Consider the following 22,261-nt stretch of genomic DNA (forward strand, 5'->3'; position numbering starts at 1 on the left):
GGTGGGTGCGCAGCTTGGTGAGATAACCCCCAACGGGAGGGGTATAGCCTCAGAGGGGACAGGCGCAGAGGATGGGGGTTGTGGTGGTGCGATGCAGCCGGCAATGAAGACAGACTCGGGTTGTGCAGTTAAGGGTGTTTACTTACTGCTGATGTTGTACTGGTCACTCCAGCTGCTAGTGACCACCTGAGCCGTGCTGCGTCCACCAGGTCCTGGATCCGGCCAACCCCCAAACAAGTCCAGAGCGTGGCCCTGAGCTCTCCCTCTGTCCTTTCTTCAGCCGTCCCCACCAGTGATTCACCTAGGTCCAGCTCCCTCGGGCCTTCTTTTGGGACACCCTTGGCCCTGGGTTCCCTGACCCTTCATGTGGTGTGCCTTCAGGGTGAATGTGGTGGGTGACCGTGACAGACACTGCCCACGGTCTCCGGTCTCTGGCTGGGGAATGTCTTTGCCCCCACCAGCTTGGGTTCCGGTACCCTCTTGCTGACTCCTCACCCGGTGCTCTAATTTGGGTTCTTGGGTCCCTTCAGTCTTCCCCCTCTGGGTCTTTCTCTTTCTTTCTCCTCTCTCTCTCTCCAGGGCTGCTGTTTCCTTCTCTCTCCTCTCCAACTGACTTGTTCTCAGCGTCTGACCCTGATCTAAGTTGGTGCCCTCCTTATATATCCCTCTATGTGTGAGCTCAGGTGACCAGCACCCAATGAGCTCCTATCACTACCCAGACTGCTCCCCCTATCTGCCCCTACACTACATGGGATGTACCACCCCCCTCCCACTCCAGCCAGGAACAGGCTCGGTTGTACCTGCACATTTCTAAGTGGGAGTACCGTCGGCCTGCTCCTCTGGAATGGGATGTATGTAGTGCATGCAGTCTATCTGAGCTCAGTTCCACACTCCTTCCTTACCCGGGAGTGGAATATCACACCTCTGGGTTGAGGTGCAATACCCCTGTAGCAGCCGAATCCTCAGGGTGCTACATTCCCCCCTGGTAAATCACAGCACGTCCTCGGGCTGCAAGACATAAACACCAAAACATACAAAATTTTCATATAAACATAATAAAACATATAAAACATTATATATATATAAAACTTTTTATATAAACATTCTCGTAGACTTCTCTTGTCTCTGGTTCCTCCTCCGGACACTGTGCAACGTGTGTCCGGGAAAAGTGCGACAGTCTCTTAGAAAAACTGGTTTTCTATAAAACCGGTAGGGGGCGCCTTAGAAAGCGCAACTATGTACAGGGGAATTTGGCCGTTCTCAGTCCCCGGCCAAGTAAAGGGAAAGGGATGGCTGCTCACAGTCCTCAGCCTGGTTTGGGTAGGGGACACACGGGTTAAACTGTTCACTGGTCCCAACGGGGACTAAACTTTAAAGCAGCCACGGTTACTTGGGTACCCCGACAGGTAACTATATACAGTCCTTTGTACTATCTCAGTCATAGTACCTTCTAGCCTTGAACCCGTCCGGGTCTTCTGGCTCCTCCTCCCTACACCGCAACTCCTCCTCTGTCAGGCGATGCACGTGGAGGGCGTAAGGTCCCTTGGCACACTTGTGCCGGGTGAACGTTACCTCGTCACCGACGTAGAGGTCACGGCCTTTGTGACCCTCTGGCAGGTGGGACTCGACGTCCCGTCGGGTAACGAAGACGTCACCCATGGTGTTCCGGTCCTTTATGAAGCCCCACCCATGCTGCGCATTAAACTTTATTACCGTCCCGATGGTACGGGGACGATTTGCTGCACAGGGGTTCCTTCTGGTCCGACTCTTTTGCTCCGCGCTGCGGGTCTGGGCCCATTGCTCTCTGACCCGCCTCTCCTCCCGTTCTCTCTTGAACTCTGCCAGCTGTTGACGGCAGCACTCTGTGCGTTCAGCTGCAGCTGCCCGAGTCTCTCCGGTGAACCCCATCAAATCTTCTCCCGTGGGGTCCCACACGAATTGGGCTTCTTCTAGTGGAGGCGAGACCCGAGTCACGGGCTTTGGAGCCGGGATCAGGGGCTCACACAGGGGACCTAACTTCTTTTGTCGCTCCAGTTCCAAGAATTCTTCGGGCCAGATGAAAGGCCGCCCGTCCGGCCACGCTAGCTGGCTGAAGGGGTCCTCTCCCAGATATGGCACCCTTGGTGTTTCGGGTGCGGGCGCGATGGTGGGGGCGCCCAGGCTACCCAGGCCTTGCGGCCAGGCCGGGGGCATCTGGAAGGTAAATGGAACTGTTAACACGGCGGCACCCTGGGCTACCTGGCCTTGCGACCAGGCCGGAGGCTCCGCGGAGGTAGATGGCTCTGCTGGGGATGCGGCGCCCGGAAACGCTAGGCCCTGCGACCAGGCCGAAGGCTCCTCTTCCTTCGCCACGCTCCGGGTCACGACGCGTGACGTCACCGGGGTCGCGACGGCGGCTTCCGGTCGGGGCCTAGTCGGTGGCGGTGTCATGGCGGTCTCGGGTACGGCCGGGGGACCTTCGGGCTCTGCGACGGGGAGCTGGGGCAGATAAGCGGTCTTCCGGTATGGGGTATAGGCGTCCCCCTTACCTGCTGCCATGCGTCTCGCTCCCTCTTCTGCGCCGTCTCCGGCCTTGGGTCCTCCCGCGTCATCCGCAGAGGCAGTCGGTGTCTTCTTCCAAGGGAGCGGGTTCCGTGGACGGGTTCCAGCTTGCTGGGCCATCTCCCGGCCCCACTCCGCCAGGATCTCCCTCTGCACTCGGGCCATCCTTCCCGCGAGGCCCTCCAGGGCACTCCGCGCGCACTCCCGATCTCGGGGAAGCTGCGCCAGGATCTCCGCTAAGCCTAGCGGGGTTGTTGACTCCAGCAGGCTCCTGACCATCGGGTCGGTGCTGCTCTGCTCTCCTCTTTCTTCCTTTTGCAGGCTCCTGGCCAGCGGGCCGGTGCTGCGCTGCTGCTGCTCCATTCCCGGGTCTACTCTTCCTCTCCTCGACTCCGGGTGCTCTCGCTCTGGGCACCTTGCCTCCGGGTGCGCTCGTTCTAGACTGCTCCAAGCGACACCCATCTTTTCTCTTCTCTTTCGTCTCCTCCCACTTAGAGGGCGGTCCCGGGGCAGCTCGGTGACTGTCAGCTCCAGGGGGAGTTCTTTCACGCTGACAGACACCTCCAGCATCACAGTCTCTGTTGGTGGGGGCGGTTTCCACTTTTGGCGCCATTTTCTGTCCCGGCCCACGATGGGATGTGGCCTCTTGCCCTCCTTTGGCACGCCCATAATGGCGTCCGCTGCTCTTCCAAGGCGGGAAATCTGCGGTTTTGGCGGGAATCGCTTCCCAGTGGCGGGAAACTCTGCAGATGGCGGGAACAAGCTGGAAATGGCGGACAATCAGCGGGAAACGACTGGTGATGGAGTCCGATGGCGTGGACCCTCCGGAACCGGCGGGAGACTTCTTTCTGAGGTAAACTTGCACTTTTCTTCAGGCACGCAGTACCCGGGTGTTGCGGGCACGTAATCCTGCCGACTACGCCAAAGTTGACGCGCCCCCTGGGACATATTCCTTTTTGAGGGGAATACCCGGCACCGGATCAGATGGGGGGTTGTAGTCTCCGAGCGGCTGTGACCCGGTCCCGTGCCCAGGGCGTCAAGCTCAGTGTTATGTGGCAGCTTTACAGATGTTACTAAAGTTCTTTTGTGTCGACTACGCCACCCGTTGTGATGCGGTCACTGTGGCCGCCGCTGCTGCAGGGTCCGCTGAGGCTGATGGTGGGTGCGCAGCTTGGTGAGATAACCCCCAACGGGAGGGGTATAGCCTCAGAGGGGACAGGCGCAGAGGATGGGGGTTGTGGTGGTGCGATGCAGCCGGCAATGAAGACAGACTCGGGTTGTGCAGTTAAGGGTGTTTACTTACTGCTGATGTTGTACTGGTCACTCCAGCTGCTAGTGACCACCTGAGCCGTGCTGCGTCCACCAGGTCCTGGATCCGGCCAACCCCCAAACAAGTCCAGAGCGTGGCCCTGAGCTCTCCCTCTGTCCTTTCTTCAGCCGTCCCCACCAGTGATTCACCTAGGTCCAGCTCCCTCGGGCCTTCTTTTGGGACACCCTTGGCCCTGGGTTCCCTGACCCTTCATGTGGTGTGCCTTCAGGGTGAATGTGGTGGGTGACCGTGACAGACACTGCCCACGGTCTCCGGTCTCTGGCTGGGGAATGTCTTTGCCCCCACCAGCTTGGGTTCCGGTACCCTCTTGCTGACTCCTCACCCGGTGCTCTAATTTGGGTTCTTGGGTCCCTTCAGTCTTCCCCCTCTGGGTCTTTCTCTTTCTTTCTCCTCTCTCTCTCTCCAGGGCTGCTGTTTCCTTCTCTCTCCTCTCCAACTGACTTGTTCTCAGCGTCTGACCCTGATCTAAGTTGGTGCCCTCCTTATATATCCCTCTATGTGTGAGCTCAGGTGACCAGCACCCAATGAGCTCCTATCACTACCCAGACTGCTCCCCCTATCTGCCCCTACACTACATGGGATGTACCACCCCCCTCCCACTCCAGCCAGGAACAGGCTCGGTTGTACCTGCACATTTCTAAGTGGGAGTACCGTCGGCCTGCTCCTCTGGAATGGGATGTATGTAGTGCATGCAGTCTATCTGAGCTCAGTTCCACACTCCTTCCTTACCCGGGAGTGGAATATCACACCTCTGGGTTGAGGTGCAATACCCCTGTAGCAGCCGAATCCTCAGGGTGCTACACTCCTGTTGTCAGGACTCCTCCTCCTCCTCCTGTATCTATAGAGTGTAAGCTCCTGTGGTCAGGACTCCTCCTCCTCCTGTATCTATAGAGTGTAAGCTCCTGTGGTCAGGACTCCTCCTCCTCCTGTATCTATAGAGTGTAAGCTCCTGTGGTCAGGACTCCTCCTCCTCCTGTATCTATAGAGTGTAAGCTCCTGTGGTCAGGACTCCTCCTCCTCCTGTATCTATAGAGTGTAAGCTCCTGTGGTCAGGACTCCTCCTCCTCCTGTATCTATAGAGTGTAAGCTCCTGTGGTCAGGACTCCTCCTCCTCCTGTATCTATAGAGTGTAAGCTCCTGTGGTCAGGACTCCTCCTCCTCCTCCTTTATCTATAGAGTGTAAGCTCCTGTGGTCAGGACTCCTCCTCCTCCTCCTTTATCTATAGAGTGTAAGCTCCTGTGGTCAGGACTCCTCCTCCTCCTCCTGTATCTATAGAGTGTAAGCTCCTGTGGTCAGGACTCCTCCTCCTGTATCTATAGAGTGTAAGCTCCTGTGGTCACGACTCCTCCTCCTCCTCCTCCTCCTCCTCCTCCTCCTCCTCCTGCATCTATAGAGTGTAAGCTCCTGTGGTCAGGGCTCCTCCTCCTCCTCCTGTATCTATAGAGTGTAAGCTCCTGTGGTCAGGACTCCTCCTCCTCCTGTATATATAGAGTGTAAGCTCCTGTGGTCAGGACTCCTCCTCCTACTGTATCTATAGAGTGTAAGCTCCTGTGGTCAGGACTCCTCCCCCTCCTCCTGTATCTATAGAGTGTAACCTCCTGTGGTCAGGACTCCTCCTCCTCCTGTATCTATAGAGTGTAAGCTCCTGTGGTCAGGACTCCTCCTCCTCCTCCACCTGTATCTATAGAGTGTAAGCTCCTGTGGTCAGCACTCCTCCTCCTCGTGTATCTATAGAGTGTAAGCTCCTGTGGTCAGGGCTCCTCCTCCTTCTCCTGTATCTATAGAGTGTAAGCTCCTGTGGTCAGGACTCCTCCTCCTCCTCCTCCTCCTGTATCTATAGAGTGTAAGCTCCTGTGGTCAGGACTCCTCCTCCTCCTGTATCTATAGAGTGTAAGCTCCTGTGGTCAGGACTCCTCCTCCTGTATCTATAGAGTGTAAGCTCCTGTGGTCACGACTCCTCCTCCTCCTCCTCCTCCTCCTCCTCCTCCTCCTGCATCTATAGAGTGTAAGCTCCTGTGGTCAGGGCTCCTCCTCCTCCTCCTGTATCTATAGAGTGTAAGCTCCTGTGGTCAGGACTCCTCCTCCTCCTGTATATATAGAGTGTAAGCTCCTGTGGTCAGGACTCCTCCTCCTACTGTATCTATAGAGTGTAATCTCCTGTGGTCAGGACTCCTCCCCCTCCTCCTGTATCTATAGAGTGTAACCTCCTGTGGTCAGGACTCCTCCTCCTCCTCCTGTATCTATAGAGTGTAAGCTCCTGTGGTCAGGACTCCTCCTCCTCCTCCACCTGTATCTATAGAGTGTAAGCTCCTGTGGTCAGCACTCCTCTTCCTCGTGTATCTATAGAGTGTAAGCTCCTGTGGTCAGGGCTCCTCCTCCTTCTCCTGTATCTATAGAGTGTAAGCTCCTGTGGTCAGGACTCCTCCTCCTCCTGTATCTATAGAGTGTAAGCTCCTGTGGTCAGGACTCCTCCTCCTCCTGTATCTATAGAGTGTAAGCTCCTGTGGTCAGGACTCCTCCTCCTCCTGTATCTATAGAGTGTAAGCTCCTGTGGTCAGGACTCCTCCTCTTCCTGTATCTATAGAGTGTAAGCTCCTGTGGTCAGGACTCCTCCTCCTCCTCCTGTATCTATAGAGTGTAAGCTCCTGTGGTCAGGACTCCTCCTCCTCCTCCTGTATCTATAGAGTGTAAGCTCCTGTGGTCAGGTCTCCTCCTCCTCCTCCTCCTGTATCTATAGAGTGTAAGCTCCTGTGGTCAGGACTCCTCCTCCTGTATCTATAGAGTGTAAGCTCCTGTGGTCACGACTCCTCCTCCTCCTCCTCCTCCTCCTCCTGCATCTATAGAGTGTAAGCTCCTGTGGTCAGGACTCCTCCTCCTCCTGTATATATAGAGTGTAAGCTCCTGTGGTCAGGACTCCTCCTCCTACTGTATCTATAGAGTGTAAGCTCCTGTGGTCAGGACTCCTCCCCCTCCTCCTGTATCTATAGAGTGTAACCTCCTGTGGTCAGGACTCCTCCTCCTCCTGTATCTATAGAGTGTAAGCTCCTGTGGTCAGGACTCCTCCTCCTCCTCCACCTGTATCTATAGAGTGTAAGCTCCTGTGGTCAGCACTCCTCCTCCTCGTGTATCTATAGAGTGTAAGCTCCTGTGGTCAGGGCTCCTCCTCCTTCTCCTGTATCTATAGAGTGTAAGCTCCTGTGGTCAGGACTCCTCCTCCTGTATCTATAGAGTGTAAGCTCCTGTGGTCAGGGCTCCTCCTCCTTCTCCTGTATCTATAGAGTGTAAGCTCCTGTGGTCAGGACTCCTCCTCCTCCTGTATCTATAGAGTGTAAGCTCCTGTGGTCAGGGCTCCTCCTCCTTCTCCTGTATCTATAGAGTGTAAGCTCCTGTGGTCAGGGCTCCTCCTCCTTCTCCTGTATCTATAGAGTGTAAGCTCCTGTGGTCAGGACTCCTCCTCCTCCTCCTGTATCTATAGTGTGTAAGCTCCTGTGGTCACGACTCCTCCTCCTGTATCTATAGAGTGTAAGCTCCTGTGGTCACGACTCCTCCTCCTCCTCCTCCTGTGTCTATAGAGTGTAAGCTCCTGTGGTCAGGACTCCTCCTCCCCCTCCTGTATCTATAGAGTGTAAGCTCCTGTGGTCAGGACTCTTCCTCCTCCTCCTGTATCTATAGAGTGTAAGCTCCTGTGGTCAGGACTCCTCCTCCTCCTCCTGTATATATAGAGTGTAAGCTCCTGGGGTCAGGACTCCTCCTCCTCCTCCTGTATCTATAGAGTGTAAGCTCCTGTGGTCAGGACTCCTCCCCCTCCTCCTGTATCTATAGAGTGTAAGCTCCTGTGGTCAGGACTCCTCCTCCTCCTCCTGTATCTATAGAGTGTAAGCTCCTGTGGTCAGGACTCCTCCTCCTCCTCCTGTATCTGACGCGCCCCCTGGGACATATTCCTTTTTGAGGGGAATACCCGGCACCGGATCAGATGGGGGGGGGTTGTAGTCTCCGAGCGGCTGTGACCCGGTCCCGTGCCCAGGGCGTCAAGCTCAGTGTGATGTGGCAGTTCTACAGATGTTACTAAAGTTCTTTTGTGTCGACTACGCCACCCGTTGTGATGCGGTCACTGTGGCCGCCGCTGCAGCAGGGTCCGCTGAGGCTGATAGTGGGTGCGCAGCTTGGTGGGATAACCCCCAACGGGAGGGGTATAGCCTCAGAGGGGACAGGCGCAGAGGATGGGGGTTGTGGTGGTGTAGTGCAGACGGCAGTGAAGACAGAGTCGGGTTGTGCAGTTAAGGGTGTTTACTTACTGCAGATGTTGTACTGGTCACTCCAGCTGCTAGTGACCACCCGAGCCGTACTGCGTCCACCAGGTCCTGGATCCAGCCAACCCCCAAACAAGTCCGGAGCGTGGCCCTGAGCTCTCCCTCTGTCCTTTCTTCAGCCGTCCCCACCAGTGATCCACCTAGGTCCAGCTCCCTCGGGCCTTCTGTTGGGACACCCTTGGCCCTGGGTTCCCTGACCCTTCATGTGGTGTGCCTTCGGGGTGAATGTGGTGGGTGACCGTGACAGACACTGCCCACGGTCTCCGGTCTCTGGCTGGGGATTGTTTTTACCCCCACCAGCTTGGGTTCCGGTACCCTGATGCTGACTCCTCACCCGGTGCTCTGATTTGGGTTCTTGGGTCCCTTCTCTTCTGTGCTCTGGGTCTTTCTCTTTTCTCCTCTCTCACTCTGGGTCTTGGTCTTTCTTCTCTCCTCTCCTAACTTGTTTTCTGCAGCTGATCCTCTCTGCATCTGACTCTCTGCGTCTGACCCTGATCTTAGTTGGTGCCCACCTTATATACACCCTCTATGTGTGAGCTCAGGTGACCAGCACCCAATGAGCTCCTAACTTTACCCAGGCTGCTCCCCCTATCTGCCCCTACACTACATGGGATGTACCACCCCCCTCCCACTCCAGCCAGGAACAGACTCGGTCGTACCTGCACATTTCTAAGTGGGAGTACCGTCGGCCTGTTCCTCGGAAATGGGATGTATGTAGTGCATGCAGCCTACCGAGCTCAGATCCACACTCCATCCTTACCCGGGAGTGGAATATCACACCTCTGGGTTGAGGTGCAATACCCCTGTAGCAGCCGAATCCTCAGGGTGCTACATTCCCCCCTGGTAAATCACAGCACGTCCTCGGGCTGTAAGACATAACACCAAAACATACAAATTTTTCATATAAACATAATAAAACATATAAAACATTATATATATATAAAACTTTTTCATATAAACATTCTCGTCGTCTCTGGTTTCAGGTTCCTCCTCCGGACACTGTGCAACGTGTGTCCGGGAAAAGTGCGACAGTCTTTCTAGAAAAATGGTTTCTCCTATAAAACCGGTAGGGGGCGCTTTAGGACGCGCAACTATTTACAGGGAAAGTTGGCCGCTCTCAGTCCTCGGCCAGGTAGAGGGAAGGGAATGGCTGCTCACAGTCCTCAGCCTGTAGGATGAAGGGGTTAACGGGTAAACAGTTCACTGGTCCCAACGGGGACTATTTTAGCAGCAACAGTTTCTTTATACCCCGATCGGGTAACTATTTACATCACCGCTCTGCCGCACTCAACGGCGTCTTCCTCCTGCTCTTTGCTTATAGCTGGTTGTTACTTCAGACCCGTCCGGGTCCTCTTGCTCCTCCTCCCCGCACTGCAACTCCTCCTCCGTCAGGCGGTGTACGTGGAGGGCGTAAGGTCCTTTGGCACACTTGTGCCGGGTGAAGGTGACCTCGTCTCCTACGTAGAGGTCACGGCCTTTGTGACCTTCCGGCAGGTGGGACTCGACGTCTCTGCGGGTCACAAAAACGTCACCGCGGTTGTTACGGTCCCGAATAAAGCCCCACCCATGCTGCGGGTTGAACTTTATCACCGTCCCGATGGTGCGGGGACAGTGCGCTGCACGGGGGTTCCTCCTAGTCCGGCTCTTCTGCTCCGCGCTCCGGATTTGGGCCTGTTGTTCTCTGACCCGCCTCTCCTCCCGTTCTCTCGTAAACTCTGCTAGCTGCTGACGACAACACTCAGTACGCTCAGCGGCGACTGCCCGAGTTTCCTGAGTGAACCCCATTAAATCTTCTCCGGTGGGGTCCCACTCAAACTGTGCTTCCGCTAGCGGGGGCGAGATCCGTGCCACGGGCTTCGGAGCCGGAATCAGGGGTTCATCCAGGGGTCTTAGTCTCTGCTGCCGTTCCAGCTCATGGTATCCTTCGGGCCAGATGAAGGGCCGCCCGTCCGGCCATGTGAGCTGGCTGAAGAGGTCCTCCCCCAGGTGTGGCACCCTTGGTATTGCGGGCGCGGGCGCGGTGGTGGTGGCGCCCGGGTTGCCCAGGCCTTGCGGCCAGGCCTGGGGCACCTGGAAGGTGAAGGGCACCGTTAGGACGGCGGCGCCCTGGGCTACCTGGCCTTGCGGCCAGGCCGGAGGCTCCGCGGAGGTAGGGGGCGCTGTTGGTGATGCGGCGCCCGGGGGTACTAGGCCTTGCGACCAGGCTGGTGGTAATTCCTGCTTTGTCACGCTCCGGGTCGAGGCGCGTGACGTCACAGGGGTCGCTGCGGTGGCTTCCGGTCGGGGCCTAGTCCATAGCGGTGACGTGGCGGCTACGGGCACAGCAGGGGGACTTTCGGGCTCTGCGACGGGGAGCTGGGGCAGGTGAGCGGTGTCACGGCTTGGGGTATAGGCGTCCCCTTTACCTGCCTCCATGCGTTCGGCTCCCTTCTCGGCGCCGTCTCCGGCCTTGGGTCCTCCCGCGCCATCCTCAGAGGCGGTCTGCTTCCTCTTCCAGGGTAGCGTGCTCCGTTGACTGGTCTCAGCTTGCTGGGTCATCTCCCGGCTCCACTCCGCCAGTATCTCGCGCTGTACCCGGGCCATCCTCCGTGCGAGGCCCTCCAGGGCAGTCTGTGCACACTCCCGGTCTCGGGGGAGCTGCGCTAAGATCTCCGCTAGACCTAGCGGGGTTGTGGACTCTAGCAGGCTCCTGACCATCGGGTCGGTGCTGCTCTGCTCTGCTTCCGGCAGGCTCCTGGCCAGCGGGCCGGTGCTGCTCTGCCCTCCTTCCTCGGTCTCTAGCAGACTCCTGGCCAGCGGGCCGGTGCTGTTCTGCTTTCTCTCCATCTCCGGGTGAGCTCCTCCGCTACTCCTCGTTAGACCTCTTGCCTCCGGGTGCGCTCGCTCCAGACTGCTCCAAGCGACACCCATCTTTTCTCTTCTCTTTCGTCTCCTCCCACCTCGAGGGCGGTCCCGGGGCAACTCGGTGACTGTCAGCTCCAGGGGTAGTTCTTTCACGCTGACAGACACCTCCAGCATCACAGTCTCTGTTGGTGGGGGCGGTTTCCACTTTTGGCGCCATTTTCTGTCCTGGCCCACGATGGGAGGTGGCCTCTTGCCCTCCTTTGGCACGCCCATAATGGCGTCCGCTGCCCTTCCAAGGCGGGAAATCTGCGGTTTTGGCAGGAAGCGTCGCCCAGTGGCGGGAAACTCTGCAGATGGCGGGAACAAGTTGGAAATGGCGGACAATCGGCGGGAAACGACTGGTGATGGAGTCCGATGGCGTGGACCCTCCGGAACCGGCGGGAGACTTCTTTCTGAGGTAAACTTGCACTTTTCTTCAGGCACGCAGTACCCGGGTGTTGCGGGCACGTAATCCTGCCGACTACGCCAAAGTTGACGCGCCCCCTGGGACATATTCCTTTTTGAGGGGAATACCCGGCACCGGATCAGATGGGGGGGGTTGTAGTCTCCGAGCGGCTGTGACCCGGTCCCGTGCCCAGGGCGTCAAGCTCAGTGTGATGTGGCAGTTCTACAGATGTTACTAAAGTTCTTTTGTGTCGACTACGCCACCCGTTGTGATGCGGTCACTGTGGCCGCCGCTGCAGCAGGGTCCGCTGAGGCTGATAGTGGGTGCGCAGCTTGGTGGGATAACCCCCAACGGGAGGGGTATAGCCTCAGAGGGGACAGGCGCAGAGGATGGGGGTTGTGGTGGTGTAGTGCAGACGGCAGTGAAGACAGAGTCGGGTTGTGCAGTTAAGGGTGTTTACTTACTGCAGATGTTGTACTGGTCACTCCAGCTGCTAGTGACCACCCGAGCCGTACTGCGTCCACCAGGTCCTGGATCCAGCCAACCCCCAAACAAGTCCGGAGCGTGGCCCTGAGCTCTCCCTCTGTCCTTTCTTCAGCCGTCCCCACCAGTGATCCACCTAGGTCCAGCTCCCTCGGGCCTTCTGTTGGGACACCCTTGGCCCTGGGTTCCCTGACCCTTCATGTGGTGTGCCTTCGGGGTGAATGTGGTGGGTGACCGTGACAGACACTGCCCACGGTCTCTGGCTGGGGATTGTTTTTACCCCCACCAGCTTGGGTTCCGGTACCCTGATGCTGACTCCTCACCCGGTGCTCTGATTTGGGTTCTTGGGTCCCTTCTCTTCTGTGCTCTGGGTCTTTCTCTTTTCTCCTCTCTCACTCTGGGTCTTGGTCTTTCTTCTCTCCTCTCCTAACTTGTTTTCTGCAGCTGATCCTCTCTGCATCTGACTCTCTGCGTCTGACCCTGATCTTAGTTGGTGCCCACCTTATATACACCCTCTATGTGTGAGCTCAGGTGACCAGCACCCAATGAGCTCCTAACTTTACCCAGGCTGCTCCCCCTATCTGCCCCTACACTACATGGGATGTACCACCCCCCTCCCACTCCAGCCAGGAACAGACTCGGTCGTACCTGCACATTTCTAAGTGGGAGTACCGTCGGCCTGCTCCTCGGAAATGGGATGTATGTAGTGCATGCAGCCTACCGAGCTCAGATCCACACTCCATCCTTACCCGGGAGTGGAATATCACACCTCTGGGTTGAGGTGCAATACCCCTGTAGCAGCCGAATCCTCAGGGTGCTACATATCTATAGAGTGTAAGATCCTGTGGTCAGGACTCCTCCTCCTGTATCTATAGAGTGTAAGCTCCTGTGGTCAGGACTCCTCCTCCTCCTGTATCTATAGAGTGTAAGCTCCTGTGGTCAGGACTCCTCATCCTCCTGTGTCTATAGAGTGTAAGCTCCTGTGGTCAGGACTCCTCCTCCTCCTGTATCTATAGTGTGTAAGCTCCTGTGGTCAGGACTCTTCCTCCTCCTCCTGTATCTATAGAGTGTAAGCTCCTGTGGTCAGGACTCCTCCTCCTCCTCCTGTATCTATAGAGTGTAAGCTCCTGTGGTCAGGACTCCTCCTCCTCCTCCTGTATCTATAGAGTGTAAGCTCCTGTGGTCAGGACTCCTCCTCCTCCTCCTGTATCTATAGAGTGTAAGCTCCTGTGGTCAGGACTCCTCCTCCTCCTCCTGTATCTATAGAGTGTAAGCTCCTGTGGTCAGGACTCCTCCTCCTCCTCCTGTATCTATAGAGTGTAAGATCCTGTGGTCAGGACTCCTCCTCCTCCTGTATCTATAGAGTGTAAGCTCCTGTGGTCAGGACTCCTCCTCCTCCTCCTGTATCTATAGAGTGTAAGCTCCTGTGGTCAGGACTCCTCCTCCTCCTGTATCTATAGAGTGTAAGCTCCTGTGGTCAGGACTCCTCATCCTCCTGTGTCTATAGAGCAGGGGTCTCAAACTCGGCTGGGTATATGGGCCGCACATGGAAAAAATTTGAATTTGGGGGGCCGCATTCTTTGTTCAATGTGACACCATTTTTTTTTGTATACACCTTTTGAACATTTTTTCCGTGTTTAGTTTTTTATGGCTTGGGTCGTTATGGATGTGGCGATAATAAACGTGCACTTTTTTGTGTTTACTTTAGTTTACATATAAAACAGCATTTTTAGTGCCCAATATTTTTTCATGCTTTATTTTTATTTTTTTGATTTTTACAATTTTGTTTCCCCCAATTGGCCACATTCAGTAATATTGTCTTACAATTAGCATCATATAGTAATAATGGCAAACATCCTGTGGCTATGTGCCCCATCCAGGTCCCCATCCTGTGGCTATGTGCCCCATCCAGGTCCCCATCCTGTGGCTATGTGCCCCATCCAGGTCCCCATCTTGTGGCTATGTGCCCCATCCAGGTCCCCATCTTGTGGCTATGTGCCCCATCCAGGTCCCCTCTTGTGGCTATGTGCCCCATCCAGGTCCCCTCTTGTGGCTATGTGCCCCATCCAGGTCCCCATCTTGTGGCTATGTGCCCCATCCAGGTCCCCATCTTGTGGCTATGTGCCCCATCCAGGTCCCCTCTTGTGGCTATGTGCCCCATCCAGGTCCCCATCTTGTGGCTATGTGCCCCATCCAGGTCCCCATCTTGTGGCTATGTGCCCCATCCAGGTCCCCTCTTGTGGCTATGTGCCCCATTCAGGTCCCCTCTTGTGGCTATGTGCCCCATCCAGGTCCCCTCTTGTGGCTATGTGCCCCATCCAGGTCCCCATCTTGTGGCTATGTGGCCCATTCAGGTCCCCTCTTGTGGCTATGTGCCCCCTGTTCTTCACACACATAAAATAGAAAAAAAAAAAAAAGATGATTCTCACCTGTCCTCCGTTCCCTCGGCGTCCTTCCTGCAGATGTGGCCCGCAGGCACCACAGAGTCCGACCCCTTGACGATCCCGACCTGGTCCAGGAGGAGCCGCCGACAGCAGCGCTGCATTGCCGCACAGAGACTGTTTCCCAGCACTGCATTTCCAATGCCAGCCGCCGGCCAATCAGAGGCCAGCAGCTGATAGCTGCGTATGGCAATGACGTCATACTCACTGCGCCGAAACGCAGATATCAGCTGCTGGCCTCTGATTGGCCAGCGGCTGGCATTGGAAATGCAGTGCTGGGAAACAGTCTCTGTGCGGCAATGCAGCGCTGCTGTCGGCGGCTCCTCCTGGACCTGGTCGGGATCGTCAAGGGGTCTGTGCCTGCGGGCCGCATAAAGCAGCCTCAGGGGCCGCATGCGGCCCGCGGGCCGCGTGTTTGAGACCCCTGCTATAGAGTGTAAGCTCCTGTGGTCAGGACTCCTCCTCCTCCTCCTGTATCTATAGAGTGTAAGCTCCTGTGGTCAGGACTCCTCCTCCTCCTTCTGTATCTATAGAGTGTAAGCTCCTGTGGTCAGGACTCCTCCTCCTCCTTCTGTATCTATAGAGTGTAAGCTCCTGTGGTCAGGACTCCTCCTCCTCCTGTATCTATAGAGTGTAAGCTCCTGTGGTCAGGACTCCTCCTCCTCCTGTATCTATAGAGTGTAAGCTCCTGTGGTCAGGACTCCTCCTCCTCCTGTATCTATAGAGTGTAAGCTCCTGTGGTCAGGACTCCTCCTCCTCCTGTATCTATAGAATGTAAGCTCCTGGGGTCAGGACTCCTCCTCCTCCTCCTGTATCTATAGAGTGTAAGCTCCTGTGGTCAGGACTCCTCCTCCTCCTCCTGTATCTATAGAGTGTAAGCTCCTGTGGTCAGGACTCCTCCTCCTCCTCCTGTATCTATAGAGTGTAAGCTCCTGGGGTCAGGACTCTTCCTCCTCCTGTATCTATAGAGTGTAAGCTCCTGTGGTCAGGACTCCTCCTCCTCCTGTATCTATAGAGTGTAAGCTCCTGTGGTCAGGACTCCTCCTCCTCCTCCTCCTGTATCTATAGAGTGTAAGCTCCTGTGGTCAGGACTCCTCCTCCTCCTGTATCTATAGAGTGTAAGCTCCTGTGGTCAGGACTCCTCCTCCTCCTCCTGTATCTATAGAGTGTAAGCTCCTGTGGTCAGGACTCCTCCTCCTCCTCCTGTATCTATAGAGTGTAAGCTCCTGTGGTCAGGACTCCTCCTCCTCCTCCTGTATCTATAGAGTGTAAGCTCCTGTGGTCAGGACTCCTCATCCTCCTGTGTCTATAGAGCAGGGGTCTCAAACTCGGCTGGGTATATGGGCCGCACATGGAAAAAATTTGAATTTGGGGGGCCGCATTCTTTGTTCAATGTGACACCATTTTTTTTTGTATACACCTTTTGAACATTTTTGCCGTGTTTATTTTTTTATGGCTTGGGTCGTTATGGATGTGGCGATAATAAACGTGCACTTTTTTGTGTTTTACTTTAGTTTACATATAAAACAGCATTTTTAGTGCCCAATATTTTTTCATGCTTTATTTTTATTTTTTTGATTTTTACAATTTTGTTTCCCCCAATTGGCCACATTCAGTAATATTGTCTTACAATTAGCATCATATAGTAATAATGGCAAACATCCTGTGGCTATGTGCCCCATCCAGGTCCCCATCTTGTGGCTATGTGCCCCATCCAGGTCCCCATCTTGTGGCTATGTGCCCCATCCAGGTCCCCTCTTGTGGCTATGTGCCCCATCCAGGTCCCCTCTTGTGGCTATGTGCCCCATCCAGGTCCCCATCTTGTGGCTATGTGCCCCATCCAGGTCCCCATCTTGTGGCTATGTGCCCCATCCAGGTCCCCATCTTGTGGCTATGTGGCCCATTCAGGTCCCCATCTTGTGGCTATGTGCCCCCTGTTCTTCACACACATAAAATAGAAAAAAAAAAAAAAGATGATTCTCACCTGTCCTCCGTTCCCTCGGCGGCCTTCCTGCAGATGCGGCCCGCAGGCACCACAGAGTCCGACCCCTTGACGATCCCGACCTGGTCCAGGAGGAGCCGCCGACAGCAGCGCTGCATTGCCGCACAGAGACTGTTTCCCAGCACTGCATTTCCAATGCCAGCCGCCGGCCAATCAGAGGCCAGCAGCTGATAGCTGCGTATGGCAATGACGTCATACTCACTGCGCCGACACGCAGATATCAGCTGCTGGCCTCTGATTGGCCAGCGGCTGGCATTGGAAATGCAGTGCTGGGAAACAGTCTCTGTGCGGCAATGCAGCGCTGCTGTCGGCGGCTCCTCCTGGACCTGGTCGGGATCGTCAAGGGGTCTGTGCCTGCGGGCCGCATAAAGCAGCCTCAGGGGCCGCATGCGGCCCGCGGGCCGCGTGTTTGAGACCCCTGCTATAGAGTGTAAGCTCCTGTGGTCAGGACTCCTCCTCCTCCTCCTCCTGTATCTATAGAGTGTAAGCTCCTGTGGTCAGGACTCCTCCTCCTCCTTCTGTATCTATAGAGTGTAAGCTCCTGTGGTCAGGACTCCTCCTCCTCCTTCTGTATCTATAGAGTGTAAGCTCCTGTGGTCAGGACTCCTCCCCCTCCTCCTCCTGTATCTATAGAGTGTAAGCTCCTGTGGTCAGGACTCCTCCTCCTCCTGTATCTATAGAGTGTAAGCTCCTGTGGTCAGGACTCCTCCTCCTCCTCCTGCATCTATAGAGTGTAAGCTCCTGTGGTCAGGACTCCTCCTCCTCCTGTATCTATAGAATATAAGCTCCTGGGGTCAGGACTCCTCCTCCTCCTCCTGTATCTATAGAGTGTATGCTCCTGTGGTCAGGACTCCTCCTCCTCCTGTATATATAGAGTGTAAGCTCCTGTGGTCAGGACTCCTCCCCCTCCTCCTCCTGTATCTATAGAGTGTAAGCTCCTGGGGTCAGGACTCCTCCTCCTCCTGTATCTATAGAGTGTAAGCTCCTGGGGTCAGGACTCCTCCCCCTCCTCCTCCTGTATCTATAGAGTGTAAGCTCCTGTATCTATAGAGTGTAAGCTCCTGTGGTCAGGACTCCTCCTCCTCCTGTATCTATAGAGTGTAAGCTCCTGTGGTCAGGAGTCCTCCTCCTCCTGGATCTATAGAGTGTAAGCTCCTGTGGTCAGGACTCCTCCTCCTCCTGTATCTATAGAGTGTAAGCTCCTGCGGTCAGGACTTTCACATATCTCTGTACTGTATGGTGATGTCTCCTCTGATGTTCTTTGGTCACAGATTCATGTTCCCGAGTGGCTCGAGATGTCTTGGAGTCTGGTGGCTTAGTGGTTGATGCTGGTGTTGCTGCCGTCCTATGTCTTACTGTTTTACATTCGCACTCCGTAAGTATAGGTAAGTTGTCCACAGGATCCCATTATTAGATTACAGTAGCTACAGTGGGAGGTTACTAAAAGTATAAAGGATAGGTGTGTTCTGAGGGAATGTGATGGGCTGAGTCTAGAGGGCAGGGGGAGGCAGGGCCGGGATAAGTACTTTGGTGCCCTAGGCAGATGAAGCTGATGGCACCCCCTCCCCGTCACATGAACCCTCAGCCCCCTCCCACTCCGATGGGTCAGATAACAAGCTCTGATGACCAGTTCCACAGGAATTGTTGTTACCTATTTCTCCAAAAAATACCAGCAACTGTAAAAAAAAGAAAATTGTACATCAGAGGAGAGGCTCAACAAGGAGTGTGTTTTCATTGGTTCCAGACCATTTACACGATACCAGGGTAAAATAGAGAGATTTGTCTCTAACATGCTATATTTTAAATATCAAAACCAAGCACATTCGTAGAAACTAATATTAACTGTAAAAGGGGCCGTTTGGGTTAAATTAGGTGTGCAACATTTGGTGGATATCCCAATGGAATAACAGACCCCATTATAAAGGCATACGATGTGTTTTTTTTATATAAGTCATGCAACAAATACAGTTTGCAACAAAACTGATGGTGGCTCTGGCACCATATTCCTGTATAGATAGTGATTCTGGTGACTTTATGTACTGATGGTGGTTTTGGTCTCAAATTCCTGTACTGATAGTGTTTGTGTAGACATCTTCATGTAGTGACGGGAGTTCTGGTGCTGTATTCATGTACTGTTGATGCCTCTGGTGATGAATTCATGCAGTGATGATGGTTCTGGTGCTGTATTCATCACCAGAACCATAATCGGTACATGAATATGAAACTAAAATCATCATCAGTACACGAATACATCACCAGAGCCATCAACAGCAGATAAATGCATCATCAGAACCTGCATCAATACATCACAAGAGCCTCTGTCGGTAAATAAATACAACACCAGTACCATCAATCAGTACATGAATACATCACTACTATCACCATTAGTACATGAATACATCACCAAGCTTAGTGCAGAAATGAATGTCAAGTCAGGCCCATGATCATTTGTATCTCATGAACCTACAACTCCCAGTATGTCCTTAACTCCCAGCATCATCTTAATAATGTTATCAGTCACTACCAGACTGTGGACCATACAGGAACTTCAGTACTGATGAAACCTAGTCACTATCAAGAAGTAAACATTTACATCCAGGTACCTTTTTATAGGTGACCTCTTCTCTGAGTAGTTTTTCTTTTCGTCTCCATCTTGTCCAGATGTCATGGAGACTTTTCACATCCACAGCTCTTCTCTGCAAACTTCCCTCTTCTCTGGTCTTCTTCAGCACATCCCGACACTGTGCCTTTAAAAATAGGAGTGTTATTAAAATGCCCTCTTCATAAAAATATCTGCCCATATTATGACATAAATAATCCTCCTATGGTATCTGGACTCCACACTGTCTGCCCTTATGAGCTACACCCGCCACACTGTTTGCCTTAATGAGGTATAACCGTCCCACTGTTTTACCATTATTAGTTATACCCACCACACAGTCTGCCCGTATGACCATGGTCTATATAATGGCTGTCCCTTGCCCACTGTTTTCCTTTATATACTCACTGTAGCTCCACACTGTCCCCCTGCCACCCTAATCTCTCTCCATACTGTGCCCCCATTTCACACTGCCCCCTCTCCATATTCGTACTGTGCTCCTTTTTCACATTGTCCTCATTTGCCCACCACGTTGTCCTCTCCAAACTGTACTCCCTCCTCACACTGTCTGTCATAGAAAATATTAAGAATCTCTCTCCACAAGCCCCTCTTCCCCCCCCTCCCTTATCGACCATCTGTCAGAGTAAAAGAAGCTCTCCATGCAAATCAAAGCACACACAGGAGAGGTGGTAAACTCAATTGTCCATTAAAATTAACATAAAAATGTATTTCCTAGTGGCACAGGCTTGTGATTAATACACACCTGGGTGAGGAGGATGCAGCTCCTAGCTTCAAAAGAATTCTCTCTTACCCCCAGGGCATCCCCATTTGCACATATGTTCAATGTGCAGTCTCACCGGCACCAACACGAAATATGGAATGTTGGACGTTCTATACTTCCGATAATAATGGGACACATTTTTAGTGGCAGGGTCAGCTAAGGAACAATACGCATATTTTTCCGGATCTGTGAACCCTTCCAGTGAGCTATAATGCAAAAGTACAACAATAACAGACTTCAGCTATGCCATGTGTGGTATCTAAGGAAAGGTAAATTCATAATAAAAAATATGGTATCACTTGGGAGCTTCTGCGAATCAACCAGCAAGGAGTTATCCCAGAAGTTAGGGTTTTTAATAAAATCATGAAGGGTGGAGCACCGCGCATGTGAGGTCATCACAGGGGAATGTGTGGGCAAGTCCCCCCTTCGGCATAAAAGACCCAACTGAAGATAGGTCCATACTCATGCCGGACGTTACATATTTGGTAGCACAGGTCCCGTTCGATAAAGGACCATTGGAGCGCCTTCCCTCCAGCTAAACTGAATCGTATGTGCGATCGGTCTAGTAAGTCTTCTATTAATCCTTTTTATTTTGTATAATTGTATACCCTGTATTGTATTGTCTCCTTTTGTAAACCCTTTTGTATATTTTGGCTCCTTCCCCGAAGCTATACGCTACCAGAAGGCAGGCGTCTGATCAGGCCTGTATTATATTTCAAATCTCACCGGTGGTGGCAGCGAATAATATTAATTGGGCTATTGTGAAGCTGGCAGTGACCATACGGGGCGTATACACATATTCCATGCATTGGAATCTGGAGGTGTGACGCCATACACTCTCTGCTCGCTTGCCGATAGCTACGTAGTGAGTAATCGGGATAATATGCACGCAAATCCCTGACAATTCTAACTCTGTTCTACACAGTATGATGGTCACCACAGCTGCCCCCATTATACATTATGATGTCCATCACAGCTTCTCATGCAGTATGATGTCCACCACAGCCCCCCATTATATTGTATGGTCCCCACAGCACCTCATACAACATTATGGCCCACAGTCACTAATACAGTGTAATGCCACACAACCCCTTATATACAGTATAATATCCCCCACACAGCATATCCACCACAGCTTCCAATGTACAGTTTGTCCTGCAGAGCCCCCTATACAGTATAGTCACCACAATAATAAGGTCCCCAACAGAACCTAATACAGTATGGTCACCCTCTCATGTGCCCATAGCCAGCCCCATGTATAATAGCCTCCATTCATTAGGTTGGTTTATCACTCGCCTGACCAAGTTGTTCACTGATGGGCACAACGCCACAGGTAAGACCGTTCCATTGAAGGTATTTCAGATAAAACTTAATGCAACCTGTTTCAGAGAAGAACGGCCTCCTTCCTCAGGCCAAACATCAAATGTGCAGACAAAGCATGAAACCTATAAAGTGGTGAGCGGGTCATGGTGGAGGACGACCATGGATCCCCCGACAACGCCACCCATGGGTCCCCCGACAACGCCACCCATGGGTCCCCCGACAACGCCACCCATGGGTCCCCCGACAACGCCACCCATTCCATCCACATATCAGTACAGGAAAATGGGATTATACAGAGAGTGAGCATATCATAAGAAACTCATCTTTCCAATAATGGAGAGTGGATGCATTATATCAGTATCAAAGTATCTACAGTAATGTTCAAAATAATAGCAGTGTGTTCAAAAACATGAGTTAAGCATAAAATCTTTCTCCTAGTTATTTCCAGCATTGGGAACATCGCTCACTGTTTTCCAATTCAAAACATGAAGAGAAATGTAAATATTTTCTGTAAAATAGTTAAAAATTAACAACAATTTAACATTGTTCTGTTCTACAAAATAGTGTCTGCAGTTGTGTTTACAAACTAACAATATGTCTCTTTTTGAGGATTTAGCATTCCTGTGAATCACTAACCTAATATTTAGTTGTTACCCAAAGTTTTTTTTAGAACTGCTTCACATCTATGTTGCATAGAGTCAACCAACTTCTGGCCCTAACCCTGTTATTTCAGCCCAGGATGCTTTGACTACATCCTACAATTTTTTTGCATTTGTTGGCTTTGCCTCAGAAATGGCATTTTTGATGTCACCCCACTATTTGCATATATTAAAATACATAAAGAGGTTATGTTGCCTTACCCATTTCAAGGGCATATCCTCTTCAGTGTGTTTCAACAAGACAACGACCCTAAACACATCCGTAAATGAGCAAAATCTTGGTTCCAGTCCAACAAAATTGAGGTTATGGAGTGGTGTGCCCAATCCCCGGACCTTAATCCGATAGAACACTTGTGGGGTGACATCAAAAATGCCGTTTCAAAAATGCTCTTCCACCAGACTCTCAGACCTTGATTTCCAAATGAAATGCAGAATTTACTTTCATCTGAAAACACCACCTTGGACCACTGAGAACAGTCCAGGTCGTCTTCTACTTGGCCCA

General features: G+C 53.0%; 1 protein-coding gene across 2 annotated transcripts in view; it reads left to right on the plus strand.

Moving 5' to 3' along the window:
- The window catches only part of LOC141273032 (glutathione hydrolase 6-like), a 224,564-nt gene that overhangs the window by 183,832 nt on the left and 18,471 nt on the right, over positions 1-22,261 (plus strand). Inside the window, exon 3 of one of the 2 annotated variants that reach the window (XM_073684353.1) lies at positions 17,669-17,782. The exons of the other annotated variant lie outside the window; for it this stretch is intronic. Within the exon in view, the coding sequence (XP_073540454.1) occupies positions 17,669-17,782 (114 nt within the window). The remainder of the gene's footprint in view (positions 1-17,668; positions 17,783-22,261) is intronic. 2 annotated transcript variants of the gene reach the window in all.

The sequence above is a fragment of the Phyllobates terribilis genome, unplaced genomic scaffold (genome assembly GCF_046119375.1).
Source record: "Phyllobates terribilis strain yellow unplaced genomic scaffold, ASM4611937v1 Scaffold_1__5_contigs__length_1240528914, whole genome shotgun sequence".
In the NCBI taxonomy this organism is placed as follows: Eukaryota; Metazoa; Chordata; class Amphibia; order Anura; family Dendrobatidae; genus Phyllobates; species Phyllobates terribilis.